We start from the raw sequence: 17,284 nt of genomic DNA on the forward strand, positions 1-17,284 counted from the left end.
CAAAAACTACAACAGTATTTTCAGCTAAATTTTACACTTTTCATCACATGAGTGTTCTCGGTAGTTGCCAGGACATTGCTATGTGGTTGCTATGGTTTCTGAGTGGTTGCTAGGTAGCAACTTTTTAACCCAAATCAAAAAATGTCTTCATTCTCTATATATTATGCTTCAATGTATATATGGTCTATTTTCACCTGTTTTATCATCATCTGAAAACTGCCTGGTTAAAAAAGTAATAACACAAGCTGAATGATTCGTTCATGTTTAGTCTTAAGGTTAGGGATTTGTTTGCGTCAGTCAATATCACCACAGGAAACTTTGCTCTGAATTTTATTGGCATATAGGTGTTCAATAAAACAAGAGACAGAACTGAAGTATTGAATTGCTCCAGCAGCTCAGGCAGCTGTATTTCAGACAATTACAGAGAGTTAGTATGCAAGTATACTGCAGATATTCTGCAGAAAGCCAGTGATTCAGCTGACAGGTGCTGATAGCGAGCTATTTTCTACTCAGGCATTTGCTCACACAACAAACCCAGAGAACCAGGCAGTGCGATACCAAATTGCTGCAATTTTGTCATTAGGCTACACAAGTACAATGCTGCATCAACGTCTTCCTACTGCACATAAAGAGATTTTTTTAAATAATGCTGATAATAGGAATGAAGTATGAACCAATAAGGCATTGCAATCTGCTGGAATGTCTTCCTACAACCAGTTTTCTTTAAATATCACTTCATATCTAATCATAGGCTCCCCAACAGTCTTTGAACATGCTGTCGAGAGCACATTCGCAAAGTCCCATGCGTGCCATTCAATCTTTTTCATCTTTTAGGCTGATGTCGTGCCTCGCTATAGACCCCAGATGTCAGAAAATAGTGCAGCCTTAAATCTCACTCTTCAAAAGCTCTGCTTTTGAAGTGAAACCCATCACTCTCCACTTTTAGAGATAACAGACTGAGTTGAGGAGAGAGATGGAGCCATAATGAGTAACTAAAGGCATCTAACCATCTTCAAACTGGTGGTTTAGTCAATGATGTGATGGGTGCAGCGCGGACGGGCCTCCTCCATTATGATCGGTGGATCGCCCAATAGTAAATCTTCGTCTCCAAGTGCGGAGCTCAATTCTGAGTTCACAAAGTTGGGGATATTGAAATGCACCAGGAGCGCCGCCTCTCGTTCCTCCCTGGTCTCCATACCCATGCTTTGGACGACAAGGCCGACCGCTTCCACCTGTCCTCTTGAGTTGCCGCTGCCCGTACGTCCGTGGGCGGCACCGCCAGCGTTGCTCGTTACCCGGCCTCCATCTCGCTCTTCTTCATTAATATAACAGTGAAAAAGAGACCGGGACTCCTCCAGCAATGGGCGGGAGAGACCCGTTCGGGTGTCCGCCTCACGTTGGCGCCCCAGACCCTCGGCGCAGCTGGTGAGACGCATCCGTTTCTCGTAAGGCTCTGCGGCCCTGTGGGATTGAGAGGAATATTGAACTCAAAGCTTCATCAGCAAAGTTTAAAGAGCTTTATTTCCCTTTTCTAATATAGAGGTGGAATGAGCAACGGTGCTTCTAGAGTGTGGGAGTACCCTGGTCTTATATTCAATAATCCCTGTGTGTGTGTGCATTTTACTCTTTTCAATGATCTGGAGTGTAAGAGGTTTCTGCTGGGCTGTGTTAATGGATGACTCACATCTATAGAGCATTTTAATTAAAAGAGGTCTAAACAGGCTCTCAGTCCGACCCCTGAGCTTCCTCGCTGCTCCATTAGACCAGAGGATGGGGACTAATAGTGCTTTACTATTATAATCAAGTGTAATTATATGCAATAAACAATAAATGCCTGCAAAAGTATTTGTCCAATATATTTGAGTGTAAAAAGAGGGCATTATTGGACATTAATTTGCTTTTAAATGAATTCTGGTTATCTACCAGAACACAGACAGAGATAATTGTTGTTTATGTATGTGCATGCATATGGGTGCATTTGTGCACATTAATAAACATGAGCATGCACCGATGGAAGAATAGATTGGATTAAAATGGCATGAAAGAAAATGGCTGTATGTTTGAGTCTATCGAGGATAAAGTTGCCAGACTTCATGCTAATTGGGCCAAGGTTGCAGATCGTTGTTGGTTTAATCAAAGTTTTCTGAAAAGATTCTTTGTTGGTCTAAAGGAGTGCAACATCGGAGACACTGACCAAGCAGAGAGCTAATGAGAGTGAGGGAGGCCGCAAACACACACACGCGCGGCTCTCTGAAGCAAAGGATAATGAGGCAGCTAGGTGGCCAAAGCCCAGGCAGCGGGAAACAGAAAAAGCATGCTGAAATGCTGACTCGCTCTAGTACGTCGTGCTTGTGGTGCAGATGTGAGAGAGATGATTCCACTGGGAAATTGTACTGCCTTGACATTTGTTCGTTCTGTTCTGTCCTTGCCACAGCTGATTCACAAAGCTTGTATTTCACAGTTTAGTGTTTAAAAATACTTACTCTGGGTGTGGGGCTCCTGTTTTGGTCAGAAGAGTCAGAACAAAAAACATAAATATGACAAAAACTGCAAGACCCACCCAGAAGCCAATCACAATGGAATCTGCAGGAGGAAACAAAGCTGAGTGATGTAAAGATGCAAAGGAAATGCTAAAATTTGTCATTAATACAAATAACAATATAATAATAAATAAAATTGTATGTATATATATATATATAAAATATAATATATTTTATATATATATATATATATATATATATATATATATATATATATATATATATATATATATATATATATACAGCTATGGAAAAAATTAAGAGACCACTTCAAGTTCAGAAATCAATGTTAAGTGGTCTCTTAATTTTTTCCATAGCTGTATATATATATATATATATATATATATATATATATATATATATATATATATATATATATATATTATATATATATATATATATATATATATATATTATATATATATATATATATTATATATATATATATATATATTATATATAAACATTACATTATTTTATGTCTGTCACTGTATACTGGAAAAACTTTTGTTATTCATTATTTGCAATGTTTGTTTTCAAGCATAACCTTTATCTTATCCTTGTGTCATGGTTAAAAAACAGGATAAAACACATCAAGCTATAATGGACTTAGAGAAACAGACTTACATCGATGTGCTTTGAGTCCTTCAAACGACACGGGCTCTTCGTCGTCGTAGTATTCGTAGCTCCATTCATAATTATGATTTGGCATACTAGTAGTGTTCAAAAACTGGAACCTCGGCATCCTAAATCACAGGTCAGAACTGATAATAACAGCTCTTCGGGAAAGAAGCATTACAGTTCCTCACAGCAGTCAGTGTGCGGTCCACGCGAGCGCAGCAATTATCTATTGCATCCAGAGCTGAGAACAAAACCAGCTTTTTTAACACCGATACTGACAATGAGTTCATCCTTATACTGCGAATCTCTCGCGTCTCTGTGCTCCAAGACGAAAATGAGGTATAGGTGGGCGTTCTGTTAGTATCACCCCTATTCGTGAGGTCTACTGTGGTCTCGAGAGAATCTACTGAATATATGATGAGATCACGCATTTCTCTCATCCATGAGCTCACGTGTGAGATTTCACGCGCCTCGGGGGGCATCCGAGAGCGTTTCTTTCTTTCTTTCTTTCTTTCTTTCTTTCTTTCTTTCTTTCTTTCTTTCTTTCTTTCTTTCTTTCTTTCTTTCTTTCTTTCTTTCTTTCTTTCTTTCTTTCTTTCTTTCTTTCTTTCTTTCTTTCTTTCTTTCTTTCTTTCTTTCTTTCTTTCTTTCTTTCTTTCTTTCTTTCTTTCTTTCTTTCTTTCTTTCTTTCTTTCTTTCTTTCTTTCTTTCTTTCTTTCTTTCTTTCTTTCTTTCTTTCTTTCTTTCTTTCTTTCTTTCTTTCTTTCTTTCTTTCTTTCTTTCTTTCTTTCTTTCTTTCTTTCTTTGTAGTCATGTACCAGTCTTTTTAACAATAAAAATATAAAAATTACTTACATTTCCACCATTGTTGTCTTTTTTGAGTGCTTCGGCAACGACGCTCAGGGCAGTTGACGGAACTGTCACTTGCCGATCGGGCCATTGCTGTTGGGTGTGCGTTATATATCGTCTATGATATCTTTAAAGAAATACAAAACAAATCATGCAACAAGAAAAAGAAAAGGCTACTATAAATATCAAATCAGTGTTTTGGGCAACATAAACTACAGATTAATTCATAAATTACAGGGCTCGACAGTAAGGACTGCCCGATGGCCCGGGGCCAGTGTGAACGACGCTCAGGGCAGTTGACGGAACTGTCACTTGCCGATCGGGCCATTGCTGTTGGGTGTGCGTTATATATCGTCTATGATATCGTAATTCTTGATATTACACGAAGAGCGCAATTTTTATCCAAATATAAGCATGATTAAAAATGTGATATTGATTTTATACAGTGTAGGCTACAGTTTATTAAACAAGTAGTTTATATTAAATGACTCACATTTTAGAAACCAAATCGCTTGTTTCGCTCTATTTCGCCAACGAAAATAGTTCCAAACAAAGTGCACAGCATCGTTTTGCGTCTCTGCACAGTAAAATCAGAGTTAAATCAACTCTGCTCAGAGTACATTTGGTCCCTCTCTAAATAGTGTTAAAGTAACACTGAAACAGAGTTAAAGTTAATGAGATAATTAAGCAATTAATAAGGCTGTTCTTGTGTTTCTCTTTTCTTTAGTGATTTTGCTTGTTAACAGCAGGCGTTCATCACTAATGCACAATCATCACTTAATTAATTGCTTAATTATCTCATTAACTTTAACTCTGCTTCAGTGTTATTTTAACACTATTTATAGAGGGACCATATGTACTCTGAGCAGAGTTGATTTAACTCTGGAGATTTTGCTGTGTGAGCAACACTTCCTGAATGAATCAGCCGTTTGAATGAATCGGTTGAATCTCAATGACTCGCTCATTAACAGTGATTGGCTGGGTTTAATTTCACATTTAAAGTATCTTTTCATTTTATAAATAATTTCAAATAACAGTATTTAAACGTTTTATATTTTCAACCTTTCAAAACATTATTTATGCTTCTGTAACTGCTCTTGACTGATAAACTTTAATAAAGTTTAATCTATAGTTATAGAGTTTTACATTATATTACATTTTCTGTACCTGAAAATCTCATGTTTAATCCTACATAACCTGAAAAGCACAGTTTACTTCATTTATGTTTATTCTGTTGTATTTATTTGTACTATTATTTGTAATTTGATTATTTGTTCCTATTTTATCAATTACTGTTTACTTGTCTAACAATATTTAAAATTTAATTGAGTTATTCAGTACATTTTGGTGTCATAACCTTATTTATTAAGGTTACATGTATCAAAAACAACAACTAGGCTTATTTTATAGGCCCATTTTCTTTTCTTTTACTTTATTTTTTTATTTTTTATTCTGTTTTATTTGTGGGGCCGGTGAAATTTTTTGAAATTTTTGAGATTTTGGCAGGGCAAGTAAAAATTTGAACCACTGGCCCAAACGGGCATAAAACATTTAAAAAATAAAGGTTCCAAAAAAGAGTTTTCACTATGATGCCATAGTAGAACCATATTTGGTTCCCCAAAGAACCTTTCATTGGACAGTTGCAAAAAGAACCATATTTTTTTAGTGTGAAGAACATTTTAATCATCTAAAGAACCTTTTTCCACTATAAGGTACCTTTTGTTAATTCAGAAGGTTCTGTGGATGTTAAAGGTTCTTCACAGAAACATCAGGCTAATGGCAAGTTCCAGCTGTTAGTATTTAAACCTTTCAAACACTATACTGTAGTGGTTAATACAAGACACTCATTAAACACAACCTTACATTTCATCATGTCTGTCATTTGAGTGATGTGCTGTTCTTGGATCAATTATTGATTGAAAATGCAAGGTGACCCTGTTTTATGTTGCTGAGACAAGAACATAGAGAATACTGCACCCTGTTCAGGAAACTGTCAGGCATATTTGTGCATTAGTGCAGCAGGCAGACAGATGCTAAATGGGAATCCTGGGACTGGAGCTCTGGGACTTGTCTCACAGTAATTGAGACAAATGTTCTTTATGATGCATGCTAATTAAAGCAGAGTCTACTGGCTACAGATCGGTCAGAGGTCAGACATTTAGTTTTGTTTAATAAACTGCACCCAATAATCAATAATGGTGACAATTAACAAAAATCACAAATATTGACATTTCACATTATTATTATTGTTGATGTTGAATACATTAACCGCACTCCAGTGGTTCAAGTTTTACCTCTCAGGTAGGTCCTTCAGGTCTTGGAGTGTATCGGGTGTCTAAGTCGTAACATCTACTGGGGTGCCTCAGGGCTCAGTGCTTGGACCACTTTTCTTCTCCATCTATGACATCACTAGGATCTATCATTCAGAAACAAGGCTTTTCCTATCACTTCTATGCTCATTCCAGTCAGATGATCCGACGGTAGCTGCTCGCATCTACCATTTCTGACAAACATTTCTGACTGGATGAAGGATCACCACCTTCAACTCAAGCTTGCAAAGACAGAACTGCTTGTGATCTCAGCCAATCCAACACTTCATCACAACTTCTCCATTCAGCTATAGGTTTGTCAACTCCTTCCAGGACAGCCAGGAACCTTGATTTTGATTGATGATCAGTTAAACTTCACAGACCACATTGCTAGAACTGCCTGGTCCTGCAGACTTGCCTTCACAAGTACAATTCTGTACCAGCTGAGCAACCGAGCAAGCTTATGTCAGTAAAACTGAACATCTGGAGCTGGGCAAGTGATCCAAACTCCAAAATATATTAGTGTGCAAATCATGCTTTATGATAAAAAGTGTTTTGAGGTCATAACATTATTGTACAATGAGCTGCGTGAAAACAAGTCTTTATTAATCCATAATCTGGCCTTGTAATCATAATTGTGTGTGAAAATGATTAAAAATGTTTGCTGTTTTACTGTTTCTAGTGTTCATTTCTGTTAGAAACAAAAATGTTGACAAAGCCCCCATATTTTGTTCTCCAATTATTATTTTGATACGTCATAAAGAATTTGTGAAATATATAAATAAAGTTCACACTTAGAGCTGAAAGTTGTAAATCAGACCACCTTGAATTAAAAACTATTTATTTCAACATTTTTTGCAAAAGCGTGACAGTGTGAGAATAAAGGTTAGATTTTTAAGAAAAATTCAGATAATGAATAGACCCAACAAAGCATCTAAAACAGTATACAATCTGTGATCATTTCAATTCAGATATAAAAGTTTCAACAACACATTTTTAGTATAAGGATTTTTTTTCAGTGAAAATGTCAGTATTGATGCCACAGTGTGCAGACAGTGAAAGGATGTTCCAGTCCTTCCTCTTAGATGACATCAGCAGCATAATATCTTTGAAATATAAAACAAAACATGATTGTAACGATCTTATCTGACATGTAGCACAATAATAAATGATCGTCACACTGCTGCTCCTCTCTAGACTATAATGGTCTACTAACAGTGCAGAACGGTGCTCTCAATTTCCTCAATCTCTGTGATAGATAGCTTTGACTAAATGTAGATTTGTGCATGAACAGTGCATTTTTATTAGACTAACAGTCATTCGAGGCTGTGAATGTTCTGTAAAGAATCATAGAGGAGAAATAAATAAGAGCCATTGAAACATTACTTTTGCAGTGCACTTGTGATTGGTTGTTTCAACTCACCATTGTCGACTTTCATTTTCATGTTTGCTGGCAGATCTGCAGCACCAGCAATCCTGCTAATATTCCATAGTGTTTATACACTGACACTGAATTCTAAAAAAGAGTTCAACAGGGTGTCAGTAAGAATATTTTCTCGCAGTCAAGACAGTTTGCTCTTTGATTTCATATTTGGCCTGCAGCATTCTTGGTAAAAACAAAGCCATCAAGCAGTTGCTTGTTCAAGAGATGTTCTAAAGTTTCCTCTGACCCATTGTTTGTTCTGGGAAATCTTTGCATCTTTCCTGTCATCATTCCTTTTATGTGTCTGTTTAATTATCTATTCCTTCACTTTATGCAGTGGCATAATTTAGTTCTATGCAGTTTGATTGTCATAAGTACCAAAGAAAGAAGGTAGTTAATTGGGCTTTTAGAAATGTGATGCCTAGATAACATTAATAGAGAGTGTGCCACTGTACCGTATTCCCGTGATTTCCAGTATTCTCTTGATTTTCAGTATTCTCTTGATTTCCAGTATTCTCTTGATTTCCAGTATTCTCTTTTCCAGTATTCGGGAGAATTACAAACGATTCATATGTTTCATCTGAAATGGAAAACAAGCCATAAAAACAGTTACATTTTTGGCAATGCATGTATTTTGCTATTTTTTGCAACCAAATATAATTTTATAACATTGCACATTTTCTGGGGGGTTGGGGGATCATTTATACGACTGGATCATAAAAACGAAGTGTCACATGCCAGAATCGAGCCAGACCAAATCTTATTTTGACTTTAAATAGTTTTGACTATTGGTTAATAATATCTATAATTTTTTATTACACAGACTTCTGGAATGCTCGATTCTGATTGGTCAAAATTATGGCATAGACCATCTATCCGGTACTTTGTATCTCATATCATACCGCAGACCCGCAATCTCAGATCTTATTGAAAATGACCTCAGAAGAATTGTTGGCTAAACGCACTCACCAGTAGTCAAGAATATTATGGTAACTTACTGTACAAATAGTAGTCATGGGTAAAGTTGTAGTCGTAGTCTGGTGTTGTTATCATGACTTCATCCTCTTCATTGTCAAGTGCAGTACCTGAGAAGATTTGACAAAATTATTTCTCTTTCATTGATTATGAAGGTACTCTTGGGAAATGTCTATCGAAAGAGCTTTAATTCTTTGCAATGCCTTTCTGATTCTTTTGAATGAATCTTACAACAATAAGCATAGGGATAATGTACAATTAAACAGTCTTTATAGCAAAATGAACCCTGTCAGTAGATAGTTTGAATGAGGCCAGTGTTATTTTAGCATCATTGAGATACTATTATAATTTTAATTATATTTTGATTAATAAAATGATTTTATTAACTTTTGTTTTCATTTTATTTTTTACATTTTAGCAGTTTTGTTCTGTTTTGACATTTTTATTATTTTTTAATGTCTGTAAAGTTAGTAGTTTTTGTTATTTTAGTACATTGTTAAACTAATTGAAAATGTCAAGTAACTAGCTGACATCAATGTTTACATTTAAGGGTTTTATATATATAATTATACAGCTCTCTTAGAATTTTTAGCTTTAAATGAAGAATACTAAGATTGACCAATTAAGTATTCAGAGTATGAATACTTATGAATTAAGTATTCAACCATGAAATTAAAATAAAAAATACATCTTTGATTTTGGATTATGTTATTGCCATTGTAACTTTATTAATTAAAACTATTTGGGTGTTGGGTGACTATTATTTATTTTGTTGATAACATCTTTAACTCCAGCCAAGAATGGAAAATTTATGATTTCTCTGTTCTGGGCATGTGTTCAAGTGATGCTATTATTCATTTTAAAGAATGATCAGTGAGAGAATGAGAGTCAGATAACAAAACAGATAAAGGATTCATGTTCCAGTGCAACAGCCTGTGGAGTCTGTATTTTATAGGTCACCCACAAGATAAAAACCTGTTTCTGTCTAGATTTGGCCTTTTGATCACACTTGAGATTAGGGTCCAGTTCTCACTATTAACTAATTATTAACTACAGCTTTAAACTAATTTAATAATAGTAAGGTAGTTGTTAAATTTAGGTATTGGGTAGGATTATGGGATGTAGAATATGGTCATGCATTATATCTGCTTTATAAGTAAGCAATAAGGTACTCAAGGCTAGTGCTATATTGTGAATAAGTCACACCTGAAAGGCATCAATGATACAGCACTAGCATCGAATACCTTATTGCTTTAATAAAACGGTTACCACACACAATACAAATATTAAAGGCCAAAATATGTATCAATGCAACTTTCATGAAGTAAACTTTCCCTAAATGCCTTCCTTCCACCAGAAAAAATAGTCCCTGGCCGTGAACAGCAACAGAAGTTACATTATTACGCCATTAGATGGCAGCAAAGACTGTCTTTATGAGTGTGTCAGTCAGTAGCGAAGACTTTTACAATGAAGTATTGAATTGTTGTGAACACGGAACAAGACGCAACTGACAAATGCTTTGACTAGCGCTGTCAGTCACGGGAAAACCCCTTAAATTTTAAAAGGACAAGATTATACATCAGACATTTTAACAGATTTTTTATTATGAACATAGGATTGACCTGAAGGAAAATGCTAAATCTCAATGCAGGTAATAAACTCGCTCACTCGATCTCTTTCCCAAAACACTCTTCTACATACAGTATGCTTCAATGAACAATGTCAATTGAGAACATACAGTTTACGTTGCTAAGTTACTAATAAACAGCCAATATCCTAGTAATATGCATGATAATAAGCAAATAGTTAATAGTGAGAATTGGACCCTAAAGTAAAGTGTTACCGGCCTTTTAGATGATGATCAAACAGACCTTCCTAACTGTATGACATTTTCTTAGGTAATGAATGTTTGTGTCCTTCTAACTTTCTTTCTTTCATTTATTGTGGCTTTTTCATTTTATTTATTTAGGGAAAAATATCTTAAAGGGATATTTCATCCAAAAATACAATTCTGTCATAATTTAGTTCCATAATATGGAAAATGGGGCTCATCATTTGTTTGGTTACCGACATTCTTCAAAATATCTTCTTTTGTGTTTAACAGAAGACAGAAATTCATACAGGTTTGGAACAGCTTGATGGTAAGTAAATCAAGACCAAATTTTCATTTTTGGGTGAACTATACCTTTAAGCATGCCAGTGCAAGTCCATTGTGTCAAATTCCATCATTCTCAACATATAATATATAAAAAAGAATATTATTTCTTTGTATTTCAAGCTATAGCAGCACTTTGCTCGAACATTCTGTCAGTAATTTAATTTTTAAAAGACTACATTATTCCTGGAAGGACACTTCAGTGGAACTGGCCTTCACACAGGGTCCCATAGAAGAGATCTCTTTATAATATCTGTCCCACCAGAAACAAATCAGACTGGCCTTGGCAAACTTTTCCCTACATTTTACAACAGGCAGAAACATGATATAGATGTGCTCTCACCTTAAAGAAGATTAAAAAATGATTTTTTTCCCCTGATATCCTTTTCTCACTCCCTCCCTCTCCCTCTCTCCCTCCTGAGCTTTCTTTTGTTATTAAGACACACTACCTTGGGCTATAGTTTGTTGAGTGTAAGATGAAGCCAGTGAGGATATGTTTCTTCATGTTTTATTGGTTATATCAGAGGCCAATACATTTAAAAGAACTGTCATTACAAAACCTCTGTTAACACCATTTAAAGGAATAGTCATCATTTACTCACCCTCATGTCTCTCCAAATTCACCATTCACTTTTATTTTATTATTTTTATTTTATATACAAAACTTTTCCCAGAAAGTCATACAGGTCATAATGAAAAAACCATAACATAATTGTGGGAGGAACTATCCCTTTAAATATCATTTTTGTATAAGCTCAGGCACTGCTGTCGAGTGCTGTTGGCATTATTGGCTTCAGTGCTATTCTGGATGTGCCAAGAACAGGGTTCAATCATTCTCAAATCCTTTGTAATTCTGAAGATAATGTCCGCAATATTGTGGTGGAAATCCCCAGCAAATGCTATCTATGTGAACAATGCCAGTCATGCCCCCCTCCACAGATAAGGACCAATGCTGGCTCATTTGTTACCCCTCCGATGGGCACACATTTTTTTTTTTTTTTTTTTTTTTTTTTTGTATGACATCAGAAGGAACTGTAGAATAGAATTGCACTTTTAAATAAAAATGTTTACTTTTTTATTTATGGGGTACTGTTCAAAATTTGGAGTCAGTTTTTTTAATGTTTTTGCAAAAGTGTGTGCTCACCAAGGCTGCATTTATTTGATCAAAAATAATATACAGTAAAAAAAAAAAACAGTAATATTGTGAAATATTTTTAATTGATTTCTATCTTAATATATTTTAAAATGTAATATATTCCTGTGATGGCAAAGCTGAATTTTCAGCAGCCATTCCTCTAGTCTTAAGTGTCACATGATCCTTCAGAAATCATTTGGTGCTCAAGAAACATTTCTTTTTATTACCAAATGTAAACAGTTGTGCTGCTTAATATTTTTGAGGGAACCGTGATAAAAAAATTTCAGGATCCTTGAATAGAATGAATTGAAAACAACAGCATTTATTTGAAATATACATTTTTTTGTAACAAAATCAAAGTCTATTTTGTCACTTTTGACCAAACTTTTGAAAGATAGTAGTCAGCAATTTTAGTTCCTTTTGATGATGAACATTTCTTAGTCGTGACTAAAGTCTCTGCTCACCACATTTCAGATCACCCTGTCACATTTTGTTCCTCAAATTGCTAAGAGAAACAGTAAAACAGCATAAAAGCATCCTGACATTTCTTCGGTAGCCTACTTTTCTGCTAAGTAAACCCAAGTAGGCTTAAGGAAAATCCATTTAGAAAGGAAAACAAATCAAGTTGAAGAGCTACAAAGGGAAAGACGTATTTTGCTCTGCAGAAGAAATGTAGAGACAACATGGCATCCTATAATATGCATGAATGTCTGTGACAGGTTAAGGGGGGCAGTTTTGTACTTACCCCAGTTCAGGGGCAGCAGTAAAGCCGCAGTCAACCAGAAAAAAAGCAGCCGTGTGAACATGCTGGAGGAGACAGGAGAACTGAGAGCTGTGTGTCTTACTATCTATATTTATGAGCATGTCTAAAGTGTAGAAGTGGGTGGGAGACAAGACTGGGAAGGGCTTGAAAACGGTTACGGGAAAGCACAAGTATTGCTAGATGGGTCATTCATTTTATTTGCATAACATTTCAGGCTAAAAGTATTGACCTATTTAATTTATTATCTTTACTATTTCCCCTTCAAGTATGAAGAGCATATTTGAAAATTCTTCATAGATGAGTTAAGGTTAATATTTTTCATTGCTTCAGTTTTTTGGGGTTTTTTTTTTTTTGTTATAGTCTTGAGAGTTTTTGTACCACTAAAAGAATATGAAGCAATGTGGTTTGCATACTGACAAATCCAGACATGTATCTGCAGTTTCATCTTGACATGTTTCGCTTTAAATGAGCTTTCACACTTTTATGGACTGAGTGTACTACTGTCACACACAAACATTAGAATCACCCATTGGAATGAAAATCAAAGATTCTGGGAAGGTGAGAAGGCTTTACTCGGGTGGCTTTTTATCAAATGTATTACTTTGAAAGGATTGTTTTCACAATCTCACAAATGATAACCACTTTCTGATAACCACTCACTCAATATCACAAATGATAACCACTAACCATTTCTGTTTTTCTATTTTTCTTTTCTGTTTTTGAATAATTAGCGTCACACACCTGTAGGTGATAGATAGGTGCGTAGGATAGAAGACTGGTATAGTCAAAATATGAAAAAACAAAAAATTAAATCCCGCACACTATCAACTTGCAAAACAATCAAAAAGACATTTTATTAGCAACGTTTCGATCATAAGATCTTCATCAGGCAATTTTATTTGTTTTTTTTCTTTTCATTTTTTAAAAGGATTTTCTTACATTTTTATTGTAATAAGATGTTTATTCTCGTTTTATCCTCATCTCTTTAACTAATACAACTTTACTATATTGTTTAAATGATTGTATTTTCAAATAATCTGGATGCAATCTATTTGCTTTTCAAGTTTCATAGCTGTGAGCAGTTACGCGGTGAACCTGTTAGCCAACATCATCCGAGAAACTATACGGGACAAGTTCTGACAAATATCTTGAAGTCACCACTTTCACTTGCCAACCATGACTTCAGGTGGTTATAGATTTCATTTAAATACTGCAAACAACCAAAACCAGCATGCTGACTGATAAGGTTTCATATAATGAGTCCACATAGAGACTCTTTCAACAAGATATCATCACATAGAGACTGTGTCTGCTCCCCGAATTAGTAAATAGCCTACTAATAAGTAAAAAAAAAAAAAAAAAAAAAAAAGATCACAGATTATAATCTAGATGTGCTGTATTTGACAACCTGGCTAAAACCAGAGGATTACATTACTTTAAATGCAGTATCCTCATAACTATGTTCATTTTTAGAAACAAATGGTATCTGTGAGGATTTCTAGTCAGGATTTAGACCATAGTACTGAGACTGCTCTCATTAGAGTTACTAATGATTTGAACTTATCATCAGATTGTGGTTGTATCTCTCTATTAGTGTTACTGGATCTTAGTTCTGCATTTCACTATCGACCACAACTTTCTTTTGAAAAGACTCGAAAATGATGTTGACATTAGAGGAATTGCATTGGCATGGTTCAAATACTTATCCGATTGATCGTTCAATTCAGTAAACTAAGAGATGTCGATCACAAGTTCAGTATGGAGTACTGCAAGGCTCAGTAGTACCGTTGCTTTTCACTCTGTACATGCTACCCTTGGGAGATACCATTAGGAAGCATGGCGTTAGTTTTCACTGTGACGATACTCCGCTCTATATTTCTTCACGCCCTGACGAAACTTACCTATTCACAAAATTAAAGAAATGCATAGCTGATATAAAAAAAAAATCCTACTACTAAATTCAGAAAAAAACAGTGATTCTGATTATTGGACCAAAAACCTCTGCACGTAATAACCTTGTTTCTTCTCTCTTGTCTAACACCTGATGGCTGCTCTGTTAAGTCTTTGTCGTCGTCAGCCTGGGTGTGCTCTAGCATCTGTAAAACCTTGTTCTTAAAATCTTAAAAATATATCTAAACTACTACCCAGGTGAACAAAAAAAGTACTTCCATAATGTACTTAAAGTGCTCTATTTTTGTGCACTAATTTTGTACTTAATATACTAAAAATTCTGTAACATTTTATTTTAGTGCTGCAGTTACACGTTACTACATGTACTTACTAGTAATAACAGTAAATCATGCATAATTACAAGTAACTAACCCTAAACCAAACCCTAACCCTACCTGTAACTCTATAGTAAGTACATAGTTAATTAATAGTACTCAGTACTTATTTGAGTAATTACTATGTAACTACGGCACTGTAAAATAAAGTGTGACCAAAAATTCTTCTTTAGTACTTGTTAAGATGATGTTACGAACATCTAAGTGTGCTATTTCAAGTTCAAGTGTACTACAAGTGGTAACTAAATAATGTTTTTAATACAGAGATATTATGTTAAAAGCACATTTTAGTTCATGGTGTCTCAAAATAGCACTGTTGAGTACACTTACTAGATGTTCTTAAGATTATCTGTACTAAATAAGTAAGTACTAAAGAAGAATTTGTAGTATATTAAGTACGAAAATAGAGCACTTTAAGTACATTATGGAAATGTACTTTTTTCACCTGGGGACATATGCTCTCAATGACAAATGCGAAATAGTTACTTCATGCATTCATGAGCTCAAGGCTAGATTATTGTAATGCTCTACTCTGTAAACTACATCTGGTCCAAACCACAGCAGCTAGAGTTCTTACTAGAACCAGGAAGAATGACCATATTAGCACGGTTCTGTCAACACTGCATTGGCTCCCTATTAAACATTTAAAATCTTACTTACAAAGCAATAAATGGTTTAGCTCCCCAGTCTCTGAGTGAGCTCTTAACGCATTATGTTCCAATGACTTCTGACCGAAATTGTGCCTGAATCATAAATTATGCATTGTTCGTTTGTTGGAGAACTGGCCCACCATCTGAGCCTGGTTTCTACCAAGGTTTTTTTTCTCCATTTTTTCACCTGATGGAGTTTGGGTTCTTTGACATTGTCGCCTCTGGCTTGCTTAGTTGGGGACACTTACTATTCAACAATATTACCGATCCGCCTGCATTGACACCATTGTATGCGAACTGAAATTAGCTGGACTAGTCTTCTCCAGAGCTGCTGTGTAGTAGATAAATAAACTAAATTAATAACTAATGATTTTTACAGTGGAAATGAATCAATACTGAACTTAGTCCCAAGGACAGGATTCTGTTATTCAAAAACAATGCTCGATGTGCTAATCAAAAATAATCAGGTGAAGTCAAATTCTAAAGTGTCGATTATAGGCCCTGAAGCAGAAGTCTGGTTCACACACAATAAAGGCCTGTGTTGGTTGTCAAGGAAGAATCTTTCCACAAGATGGCGCTAAATACTACAATTTCTTGCAGAACCAGCCAAAACAGCCTCAATAGTTTTTCCTCAGTACTATTTAGCATGGAAAGTATTGGGAGAGAGTGTTATGGGTAGGGTTAGGGTGTGGCTGGATCTTCAAGCTCCACCCATTACATCCAGAAAGGGGGAGCTGTCAAGCTTCACCTATTGGCTCTGCAGTGATCATCCTCTCCCATAAGAGACACTTCTGTCTGCAGGACTGACTCCGCCCTCTCAGACTGACTCCGCTCTCCATTGAGTTCTTGCCTTATATAGATACCTTACTGAGGAGAAAGTGTTTATTTAGCTACAATTATTTCTTTGTAATTTACCATTTGATAACTAGTTTGTTTTCATTCATTTAATAGTTTATTTAACAAATTATTTTAATTCATTACCACCTTGTGGTTTTATATTATTGCTCAATTCTGTAGTACAGAGGTTACAGGTTAGCGGACAACTGTCCATATTAATCATTTTTCATAATGAATATAATTATAAACAGCCTTTAATGTGGACAAAAAAAAAAAAACATTGAAAGAGTACTTAGACTGTATCTCCTCTTTGTGCTTGTTGATGTTCTCCTCCAGTAGTCCCCCTGTAGTGTCTTATTGGACCATATGGACAAGCTCAACAGCTGTGAGGTTCAGCCCCGCTGGACCCTTGAGATTAATTATTGCTTGGTACCACCAATGCATCCCTTCCCATGGAAGTAGCCATGGAAACCCTTCTTGCCAGCTTCAAAGTGCTGGTTTTGGTAGTAGAATTGTATAAATGATGTTTTTATACTATTGCCTTCATTAATCATTTGTTGAATGACATTGATCACTAAGCATTTTGGTACCACAAATAGTAGCAAATCTGTATTTCAGTTTTTCTCTATGTGATGTTGATAACTGAAGATTTTATCTAACTAAAATCAGCAAACTTAGTTTTCTCTCTCTGTAAAATTTGTTTTAAGATGGTAGTGTTTGTCTGGTTTAAGCCTAGTCCCAG

General features: G+C 35.4%; 1 protein-coding gene across 1 annotated transcript; it reads right to left on the reverse strand.

Moving 5' to 3' along the window:
• Nucleotides 1-490: 490 nt before the first annotated feature.
• Nucleotides 491-3,465, reverse strand: mrap2a (melanocortin 2 receptor accessory protein 2a). The gene is made up of 3 exons (XM_067393993.1): nt 3,168-3,465; nt 2,484-2,583; nt 491-1,461 (listed from the first exon to the last, which is right to left on the reverse strand). The coding sequence occupies exons 1-3, from the start codon at nt 3,283-3,285 to the stop codon at nt 1,026-1,028; spliced, it is 654 nt and encodes a 217-aa protein (XP_067250094.1). The 5' UTR covers nt 3,286-3,465; the 3' UTR covers nt 491-1,025.
• Nucleotides 3,466-17,284: the final 13,819 nt, after the last annotated feature.

The sequence above is a fragment of the Chanodichthys erythropterus genome, chromosome 2, assembly GCF_024489055.1.
Source record: "Chanodichthys erythropterus isolate Z2021 chromosome 2, ASM2448905v1, whole genome shotgun sequence".
NCBI classification, from domain to species: domain Eukaryota; kingdom Metazoa; phylum Chordata; class Actinopteri; order Cypriniformes; family Xenocyprididae; genus Chanodichthys; species Chanodichthys erythropterus.